General features: G+C 40.0%; 1 protein-coding gene across 1 annotated transcript in view; it reads left to right on the plus strand.

The window, feature by feature from the left end:
* The window catches only part of Tspan7 (tetraspanin 7), a 102329-nt gene extending 97349 nt beyond the window's left edge, over positions 1 to 4980 (plus strand). The window contains exons 7-8 of the mRNA XM_021153134.1: positions 3652 to 3727; positions 4003 to 4980. Of these exons, the coding sequence (XP_021008793.1) occupies positions 3652 to 3720 (69 nt within the window). The 3' untranslated portion in view covers positions 3721 to 3727; positions 4003 to 4980. The remainder of the gene's footprint in view (positions 1 to 3651; positions 3728 to 4002) is intronic.
* Positions 4981 to 11545: the final 6565 nt, after the last annotated feature.

Raw genomic sequence — 11545 nt, forward strand, 5'->3', positions numbered from 1 at the left:
ACTCAGTCTCCAGAGACATTTGAAAGGCACTTACTGCCCTGAACTTTCTCCCAATTGCTTCAACACTTCAGTAATAATACTTAGCAACATCTCTGTAATGGCCTAGGGACAATTCTGAGGATTCCACACCCTGTGACTCATGCAAATGTATAGGATACACACAACAGCCTTGAGCACACAGTTTCCTCAATACAGGCTGTTAAAAACAGAAATATGGAAGCATGGTTGACACTTGGGTATATGTGTATACACACACACACACACACACACACACACACACACACACACCTCTGAAGTCTTCCTTCATGGCTCCCCTAGAGAAATAAAGTGTCACATTGCTGATATAATACATGAGGAGAATACCTCAGCAATCCTCATCTGATAGATGAAGTTTCTCATCTAAGAATATGCCTAGGTGCCTATGTAGTCATGGGCAGGTATGTGAAAGGGTAGGAAGAGCTTGAGGGGTTTTTGGCTGGTTATTTTTGTTTTGTTTTGTTTTACAAAATTCATTCAGATATTGTAGAGCCAAACCTCTCGGATGCTGGTTGATGTGAATGAAAGTGGTCTGCCGTGGCTCTCCTAGAATGTAGCAGGCTCTACTGAATGAAGGCCATCCACCCTGCTTCTCTCTCTTCCTCCCTCTCGGTGTCCATTTCTTCCTTCCACTCTTCTTCATCTACTTTCTATCTTCTTGCCCTCTCCCCACACACTGTTGTGAGAGACTGGCATAGTGCCCACCTATTGTGTCAGATTGGAAAGGCAGTATAAAGGTGCGAGGCAAAATATGCTGAGTCCAGTTTTCTTTATTGACTCACCATGTCCCACAGGTAATTTGGCTTAGAGCCCTTGTTTGAATCTGGCGCCCCCTAGTGCTCCTGTTGGCTTTGTCCACTCAAAGACAAAGAAGTTGAGTGTGTTAACTGGATCTTTTCTTTCCTTTTCTTCGGGGAAGAGACAATCTCACTGTTTATCACAGACTCTCTGGAACTCCACGTATAAACTCAATTTGAGTTGGCTAAACTCAATTTGAGGCGTTCCCATTCCCTGAGCCACCAGACCTGTTTCACCCTAGGATTTTGATAGTTACCATCTTCAAGCGGGAGCATGGGCAGGAAGAGAGGAGAGGATAAGGATGGGATGGGTAGTCTCTGGGAAGAGAGGCCCCTTGGTCTAGCAAACTTTATACGCCCCAGTACAGGGGAACGCCAGGGCCAAGAAGTGGGAGTGGGTAGGTAGAGGAGCAGGATGGGGGAAGGGTATAGGGGATTTTCAGATAGCATTTGAAATGTAAATGAAGAAAATAGCTAATAAAAAAAGTTTTAAAAACGGATTGGATGGATGGGTAAGAGCTAGGGGAAGTTGCTAGATGTGCATTCCTTATTCTCTATCTTTCCATCTCTCCTTTTTCTCTCCCTCTTCCTCTTTCTTTATTAGGAAAGAGATTAAGTCTCTTAATTCAAAGGCAAAAGATATTTACCAAGAAATACAGAATGCATTCCTACAAATTCACCTCTTGACCTCCCACCTCCTTCCATGACATTCCTTAGGGCCCAGAATCTGATAGGATGATTTCTTCTGTGCCAGTAATTCTTTAGTAGAACCTTAAAGGGGCCTGTTTCCCCTTTCTCTTTACAGGGCAGAGCAAGTTAGGGCTGTTCTCAGATACGAAAATGGCTGCAACATAAATCTTTGGAAGGATTACCTGCATAGTTTGGGGAAGATAGTTGAACCTATTAAACCCATTTTCTTATCTGGAAAGTTGAAATTAAAATATTACAAAGAATTGTAGTAAAAATAGTCAACATTTTATTTTATCGGAGTTTGTTATATACATTCAATGCCTATCTATTTATTTATTTATTAGTAGAATATAATTTTTCACACTGTGACATATAATCTAGAATTGTTGATTTTGGAAAATAACAGCCTCATAGAATGGGACATGTTGTAAATTTAAAAGTTCTTGCACACCTAGAGAAATTTAGGTTCTCAGTCGGCAATATAATCTGAACATTATAGCCATGATACCTTCGGCCACTCCGCAATAAGTGTATGACAATGTGTATTTTGTGGCATGGAATGACAGAGGCCACAAGATAATGAGTGCTTTATACCTGACAGGGGTTATTGTTTGCACATTTTTTTAAAGATAAGAAGTGGGGATTGGAGCCTGCACGGTGAGTAAAGAGGTAGGTGAGCCCTGTGCAGGTGTTCCCGAGCAACAGAGCAGGCACCAATGGCCACAAGGCCCTCACGGATCACGAGAGGGCGATGAGGTAGACTAGCAACGTGATTCTTACCTCTGCGTGGCTTGTGGAAATACCACTTGCTGGATTGTACCTCAGTGGCTGGTTCGCAGGTAGGTGGTGGGACCTGAAAACACTCATTTCTGATAAAATCGCAGGTGATTGTGGCACTATTGTCCTGCACCAGACTATCTTGAGAGGTCCCTACTACCTATAAGACAACAAAACATAGCCAGTTTCTTTTTATTTTTTTAAGATTGATTTATTTATTTCATGAATGTGAGTACACTGTGGCTGTCTTCAGACACACCAGAAGAGGGCATCAGATCCCCATTACAGATGGTTGTGAGCCACCATGTGGTTGCTGGGAATTGAACTCAGGACCTCTGGAAAAGAAGTCAGTGCTTTAAGCCTCTGAGCCATCTCTCTAGTACCCCATAGCCTGTTTCTTAAAGGCACCATTAACCAAAAGAAGATGGTCTCTGGACTCAAGTTTATCATTGAGCACCTCTCCAAAGAAGCTGATCCTCTGGGTTTATAAAGCTATCGGTTATTAACCAATGAAGAAAGATGTGACTGAAGGTGTCTTGACACTGTCAGAATCATTTCTCATCAGGTTCACCTGTGCCACAGGCTAATCCAAGGCACAAAGAAGGTTAGGAACCAAGATACTCTATGGAAGTGGTCTCTCAATGTATGTGGGCCTATTTAGGCCTGTGAGAGCTACATGATTGAGAGACAGAATTTAAAACTCTCCCTTCCTATTCTCATTTCCCCACCCACCTCTTATAAATGATGACTTTGTTATCTTACTGGCAAATGGACCCAGACAAGAATAATGTCTCTATTCTTGTCTCAAGGAAAGAACCACTATTCTGTCAGCCAAGTATAACCAGAGTATCATACTGTGTTGAAAAACCTGCCAAATATATCTAGCCTTCCAAATAATTCAATGTGTATTAGCCTTTCAGTTAATATCATACCAATTTCAGGTCATTTAATTATTTCTTGCATTAATCTCATAGCATGGTCATATTTTAATACATGTTGATATCAGAAGCTGTTCTGAAATGTCCAGAGTGAGCTACCTCTGACCCTTGTAGCCAATTTCAGAACTTCCTCTTGGTCCCATACCAGTACTTAGACTAGCTCAAACTTTGATCCCATAATTCAAATCTGATTTGTTCTTCAGTCCTGACCTTTGCCCTTTCCAAATAAGAAAGTCTCTATTTATTAAAAGTCATGTCTGGATATTCATGTGTATCAGGATAACTCTTTGTGTTGGTAGATAGATGCAGTTGTTATGTAGCAAAGCTTAATTTCAAGTATTTCTAGAGTTGAAAGCAGGGGATAGCTTTGTGACATGAGATTCTTCTTTTATACTTGTTCTTCTTGATCACAGTTGATTGGCATGCTGCTGGCTTGCTGTCTGTCCCGGTTCATCACTGCCAATCAGTATGAGATGGTGTAAAGAGAAGGTGAGTGGGAGTGGTGAGGGTTGGATCTGGGAATTTTCCCCTTTATTGCCCAGACTCCCCTTGAAGTGGGCAGGAAGAGTGCCGAGCCACTGAGCCACTGAACTGCCTGGTGGCGTTGTCCACTTGTAGAAACCTCATATCCGTATGTTGGGGAAGAGGTGGAGTGGATGCCATTGGGAAAAGTGGGAACACTTGCTCTTCACCTTACACCTTTTGGGGCAGGCTGTTAGCAATGGTGAATCCCTCACATGGCTTCTCTTTCTCTTTTCTCTTAGTCTTTCAAGAACTTTGGAATAAGAGGCCTGTTTTTAAAAAGGAACTGCCGCAATCTCTGAAAGACTTCCAAAGAACGTTAGAGCACAGTACATACTATCCCTGCCCTGCTCCCACCCCCAGCTCCCTGCAACCCCTCCCCCTACGTGCAACTGACACTCCTACCCAGTCAAAGCTCTGCCTTTCAGCCCACGTCATACGTAGTGTCCATCTTGTGAAGCCCTGTTGTGCCCCACAGTGTAGCCAGGCCCCCTGCAGCTAGTCATAGTGAAGCCCGCCCTAAGGCCCTGTGAGTGCCAGCTCCCTCACACGTACTTGGTCCGACCTGTAGGTGACTGGTTATCACATCTTCACTGGCCCCTGTGGCCCTGCATGTAGTAGGGGAGGCTTCAGTCAGCCCCTCACTGTGGTCCAAGAATGCCACGCACCTTTCCGTAGATATGCAGATGGTAATTATCTTTTCTTTTGGCTTAATCAGATTTGGTTTGGTTTTTCCCTTTCCTGGGATTCTTTCCTACCTTCTTCAGGCTGTCAAGCACGGGAGAGGAGACACAGTGGGAGGGATTCATAAGGAGGAAACAGCGTCTGGCAGGCATGGCAGAAAGTGCTATTAAGCATTAGCTGGCCTCCTTGTTCATTGTTCCAAGAGATGGGTGTGGAGAGAGCGCTTAGTGTAGGATCCTCTCAAATGAAGCCTGTGTAATCCTGTTACAGGTTGTGTTGTTACGTCCCTGATTTGCCCCAACTACTTACTATTATTTCGCTTTCGTTTTCCTGTATTTCTTTTTCTTGCATTGACATTATAGACTTTGAGGACCTCATCAGATCAATTTAAAAGTGAGTGTGGAAGGGAAACGAAAGTCAACATATTTTTAAAAGATCTTAAAAATAATGCCTCTGTCTAGCATGCCAACAAGAATGCATTGATATTGTGAACATTTGTGATACATGTATTAATAAATAGAGCAGTTAAAAATGGCTATGTTGTGGTTCTCTTCTTTGATTACGATGACAATCTCTGAATTAGCACATGTTCCCATTCTATCCTGCTCCCTAGGGCTTGGTGGACAGCCCCATCTTCTATATGGACACAGTTGTCTCCATGTATTCCCACCTAACTAAAATGCTGGGCAATTGCTTTCATTTTTTAATTATTTGGTTATTTCAGAAACGTGAATCACTTATCATGAAGAAGACAGAGTTAGAGCCTTCATAGTATTCTGTGCCTCTGAAATTCATGAAAGAAATACAAAGGTATCGGCAGAGTCTTTTAAGTCCCGATTTAATTTTAAAACGAGATGAGTATCTTATTTCTTTCATCATTTCTATGGTTATATAGTCTTCCCTCTTTCCTTTTTTCTCTGGTTCAGGTTGAGTATAAATGATCTAAAGACCAACTCAATGGCCCAGTGTCCTAGTCCATATCAAAGTATGAGATGCTTACAGCTAATGGAAACGTCATTTTTAACAATAGGTATAGAAGGATGGATTATCTACAGTCATTGTTTTATCAGCAATTCCTACTGGCATGCGTCACCACAAAGCACACCAACCATTGCTTTTTGATGAGCTGTCCAGAAGAGAAATAGCAGTAAGAGCATAAGTTGATTAGTTATCAAAGCAGTGGATCTGAAAGGGCCCTTTCTTTGTAAAACAGCATGGAATTAGGGCAGCAGTGACTTTCCAGTGACGTGCATTAATGAGTCTGAACTCTACACACAGTAAACCATACAAGATGTACAAAAGAACATTCCCAAAGCATTCAGATGTCCCCTCTCCAGAAGGTCAGTTTCTTAGAAAAGCACAGAGAGTTGTTTTGGGAAACATGTGTCACTCAAAACTTTTTCAATATTTAATTTTTAAGTTTAAGTTTATTTTTAAGTCTGCACTACATACTTTTAATATGAAACATTTGGGCTCAGATTGATTTTACTTCAAAACTTTAAAGTACTTGCATTTCAAGTCTGCATAACTTTCATACAATGTACATTTCTCCTTTAAGTAAAATTTAAAAAGACACAACTTTAAATACCTTCCTTAAATATTCAGAAATAAAACAATGAACAAATTGCTGAATGCACAATTCAACCTTGTACATAGTAGAAGCCAGTAGAGAAATACCCTTAGCATTCCTGATTTTTCCCCTTCACTGTTAGCAACCATACCCACATCCTCACCTAGGGGCAGCCGCTGTTCTGCAGCCCTATTATCAAAGATTTGTCCTGTCAATTCTTAAACTTCCTACCAATAGACTTGTGTATGTGGACTGTTTCAAGTGCATTGCCTTGTTTTCGTTTCCATATAGGATTCCACGCTATGAATATTGTACGATCTGTCTGCTTTTGTATTGCTGTGCATTGACATTGTTTTCAGGTTTGGGATAATATGAATGGAGCTAGAATGAACACTATTGAGACATCCTTTTGTGGCCATAATCACATGCACAGAATTACTTGAAAATAATATATGCTCCAAGTTAGAAAACACTGCTTAACATTTTACCCCCAAATTGATGTAATAATGTATGATCCCACCAGCAGTACAAAGAGCTGTCTGGCTGCATATCCTCACTAGCACTTACTGTTCTCAATGTTTTATTTTATCCATCCAGTGGAGGTACAGTGGACTCTTATTTTAACTTGTCTTCTCCATGTGACTAACAGTATGGAATACTTATTTTCCTTCCATTAGCCATTTTAATATCTCCTTGATAGGTGTTTGGGTATTTTTGCATTGTCTATGATTCAGCCATTTTTATTGATTTATAGTAATTCTTTATATATTCTATGTACAAATTCTCTCTTGGTTTCATGTGTGAGACATCTGTTCTTACTTGGGACTTCTTATCCAAATACAGTGAGTTCTTGACTATAATTTTTCTCAAGAGAGGTTAAGCAGTAATGTGGATGCTCCCAAAAAGCTGGTCTTCCTTCTTAGCAAGAACAGTACATCAGTCCACAATGCTGATTCATTTTAGATGTAACTTTGTCTTTTATTTGTTGTGTGAGTATTCTGATGAAATTAGTTTTTTTTCCCTTGATGCACAAAGATTTGACTCTGGCAGGAAGATATAATTTCTATTTGTTGAGGTCTGCTGTGTACCCTAATGGATATAATATTTGTTTCACATGTACCAAACAGTACATATACTTTCTGATTGTTGGATGCAAAGTGAAAGCATAGCTGTAACTACATCCAAATAGTAAATTTTATAAATCTTAACATAGCCCTTATTCTTATGAAGGGCTCATCTGTTTAATACCTTTCTGTGAATGTATATTAAAAGTCCCCACTAAGGTTGTGGATTTTTTTCAGTTTACTTTATTTTTAAGCTACACTGTTAGGGATGAGCAAGTTTAATGTCTCCTTGGTGAGATGGCTTCCTTTTACCACTGATAATGACTTCTCTTTCATGTTCACTTTATTTGAAATTACAGTTCTTCTGTTCCCTTTCTTTTAGCTAGTATTTGTCAAAAGAATTGTTCTTTATCCCTCTATTTTTCGGATTTTTTTCCTGTGTAGTTCAGATGTGCTTCCCACGTGGTAGCATATGACCACATATTTAGGTCAGTCTGAGGTAGCCTTAATTGACAGCTGAGTCCTGTTATGTGCTATTGTTACTGACACAGTTGACTTTATTTCTACCATGTTACTTTTTTCTAACATCGTCTTTTTCTTTCTCTTCTCCTGAATTGTGGTGTCATGCTATTTCTTTCTTGACAACCTATGCATTACATTTATAGTATAAATTCGTTTACACTTCAGTGGCTAACATTAATTTCTTAGAATGCATATTTGAAATTTAAAGCTAATTAGAATCCCCAGCTTCCTCCAAAGCAATGCCAAGATGGTGGAGGGTTTTGATTCCAATCACCTGTCACAGGCATGGTTCTCTTGCCTGACATTTTTTTGTACAGTCACCCAAAATTAATCCTATTAGTGGCTTTATAGTTTCAATTTCCCTACATGAGTCTCAGACTCATCTTCTTTTTTGTTTCTTGTGTCTATCCTTTGGGGCTCAGGGGTGTGTCTGTGATAAATGACATTAAGAGTTCTTGCTCCTCCTGCAAAGACTGGAGTTTGGTTCCCAGCACCCAGGTCAGGCAACTAATAAGCAGCCTTAATTCCAATTCCAGGAGATCTGATGCTCTCTCCTGGCCTTTTCGGGCAATTATAAAATGAAGGGCTAGGGCATAGTCTTGGTGTTAAGTGCACATACTGCTCTTAAAGAGGACCAGAGTTTTATTCCTGGGACCCCCATCACAACCAGCAATAACTCTAGCTCTGGGGATCCAGTGTTCTTTACTTTACACACACACACACACACACACACACACACACACACACTGGGTGCACACATGATTAGAAAATTTATTCTGGTTTGGTTTCATCTTTTGATGCCTAGAACAAAGAAGGGCTGAGTCCAAAACAATGACCTGCTTTAGGTTTTATTTATCAGTTCAGGTTGAATAATTCAACGGCTTTGTATCCAGCTTGTAAAGTTCTGCTTCTATAGGGAGTCCCATCTTTCTTCAGGTTGTCTTGTTACCAGGACATATTAGCTACACTATTTTCAATGTGTCACAGTCTGCTTTCTGATTTCCCCAATTGTTTGTAATTTCACTGACATTTTTAATAATGTTGTTGAGGACAAAGACAGTCTAACAGTGTTTTTATATCCCTACATTGACACATAGAAATTAGCACTTTTGGAGGTTCTCAAATTCCTTTCTGAACAATGAATGAATGTACTCCAAAGCTTTAGCTGTGTGTCAGAAGCTTAAGTTCTCTTGTAGGGATCTATCTATCTATCTATCTATGTTTTAGTTCTTCCCCAAGTCTTATTTGTGTGGCGTTAACTCTAGAGTTCGGTAGTATTTGTCTTTGTGCCAAGTCCCCTTTCCTACTTAAGGAGCCATATCATTTTCTCCTGGGTATGTCATAGTTTTTCACATTGCCTTCACAATAAAGAGCTTCATGTCTTGAGCAATATTGGTGTGATCGAATCTGGACTTTTATGTAGACTTACAGTATATCCCTGGATTTTACTTTTTAGATTTTGTTTCTTGAGTGAAGAAATATGGTAGGTTTTGCCCACTAACAGAACCTGATATGTGTACTATTGGCTAATGGACAAAAAGAAGTGGATCAAAAAATTGACAAATGAACTCCACGTGCAGCGGCTCTCTGCAGAAAAATAGATAACATATGCACAGAATTTTAAAAAGATTATTTGAAAACGCCCAGAATTTAGACTGTGGGACATGTGAAGAAAGAATAGTGCACCTTCTTTAGTACCTTCAAGCAATGTTGATTAATTGCTGTATGTATGTAGTGTAAATAGTGAAAGCTAGTAGACTTTCTGCTAGAATAATTCAGAATTGTACAGTTGACTGTAATAAGTCTAATACAATGTCATGTATGAGTAAAACTGCATTCATTATTGCTTTATATCGGCACACTGTATAATTTATCAGTTTCAAATAGCAGCTACTTATTATTACTATAGGTTTGGGGAAATCACCATCCCAGTATGGCTTAGCTAGAGGTTTCTGGCCCTAATAGGGAGGCCATGGGTTGGGACTTCCTGTGAAAACTCAACTTGAGGTGGGCACATCAGTTTCTCAGCACAGTCACATGTTGAAAGCCCTTGGTCCCTTGCCATGTGATTCTCTGCAGGGTGGCCTTTTGGCTTAACAGTTATTTTGCCCCTGAATGAACAATCAAGGCAAGAGTATGTGAGAAAGAAGCCACAGTTTTCTATCATAACATCACTTCTGTGCTACCCAGTTGTGAGAGGCCTTTGAATAAGTGTAGCTTGGGAAATGGGAAGAGGCTTATACACAGCTGTAGCTATGAGAAGGTTACTCTCACTGGACACCAGTCTGAGAACCAACATACCACAATTATATTTTGTTTGCTTCCCCTTGGGACTTGCTGGGAACCTCACATAGAGCCTAGGTAATGACAGCTAAACTAAGCAAGCAGCATGTTTTACACTACCTTCAGACTCAACTTTTATGAATCTTAATGCTTTCTATTTCATTTATGATTAGCCAAGGCTTCTTTCAAACTCTCCTCAAATGGTCTCTTCAGAAATTATAAGTCCTGGTTAAAAAATATAATGCTTCAAGGTTCCAAAAATATCAACAGTGTTTTTCTATTGCCTTGGAATGGTCTCTAATTTCTGGATCTCTAGGTTCACTTCTTAAAAGCATATAGTGATGATTTTAGTTTCGTGCCCACATAGATATCATGACCATATAGCCCCCAAAAGAAATCATTAAAAGGAGATTCCTTTGTAGTTGACTTTAGCCTTTCCCCGTGAGTTTTATTTCATTAGCAATACTGGTTTTACATGATACACTCAAATAAATGTTGGAGTCATTTTATCTGTCATAGCTTTGTGTAGAGAGGTCACTGAGAAGCTGGTCAATGATGTCCAGAATAGTCAGGCTCATCTTTGACTTGAAGGAATTTGTGACAGTTTCATTGTACAGGTTTGCATATATGGCAGTGGGGAGCATTAAGGAGGAATATCGTTTTCTTCTTTAAACAGGGAGTTCATGAGGATCAAACCTTGATCATCATCTCAATCCTCCCCTCCTGGGCAAGTTTATCCATCCAGGTTGCTTTAATCACCATACAGATGGCAGTGCCTTTCATTTTCGGTTATCCAGCTCACAGTCTTGCAAACTGCAGATGTGTATAGTTTAGCTGTGAAAAAACACAACTCAGAAAGATACCCTGGACACCAGAATGCTGATTCAGATGCAACTAACAGGATCTAATCCAGGTGAGGTTCATTTCAGTGTGATTTGAACTAAAAGAAATTAGAAGTTCAATAGATTTCCTTTATGGACTAATTCTGCAGGCAAATGCTATGTGCTAACCACTGTGGGACTACAGTGGTGACAAGACAGCCCAGGCCATTATCTATATGGAACTTATGTTTTAAGAGAAGATGACAAGGGACTGGAGAGCACTGGTTGCTCTTTCAGCGGTCAGAAGTTCAATTCCCAGCACCCACATGACAGCTCACAACTGCCAGTAACTCCAGTTCCAGGGGATCCAATACCATTACACAGACATACATGCAGGTAAATCACCAATGCATATATAATAAAAAATGGAAATTTTTTTAAAGAGAATAGAAAAGAGTGTATGCTTCAATAAGACTAGTGATAGACACCCACAGTAAATGTGAAGGAGTGGCAGGTGAACTTTCACTTCCATTCACAAACCTGGACAAGCAAGCTCTGTTATCTCATCTGAGTTCATTGAAAAGTGGGCTGGACCATTTGCCTAGGAATTTCATAAATTCATTCTTTTTAATAGCCTAGTAGTACTCCATTGTGTAAATGTACCACATTTTTTGTATCCATTCCTCTGTTGAGGGGCATCTGGGTTCTTTCCAGCTTCTGCCTATTATAAATAAGACTGCTATAAACATAGTGGAGCATGTGTCCTTCTTACCGGTTGGGACATCTTCTGGATATATGCCCAGGAGAGGTATTGCGGGATCCTCCAGTAGTACTATGTCCA

This window comes from Mus caroli, chromosome X (genome assembly GCF_900094665.2).
Source record: "Mus caroli chromosome X, CAROLI_EIJ_v1.1, whole genome shotgun sequence".
Taxonomy (NCBI): Eukaryota; Metazoa; Chordata; class Mammalia; order Rodentia; family Muridae; genus Mus; species Mus caroli.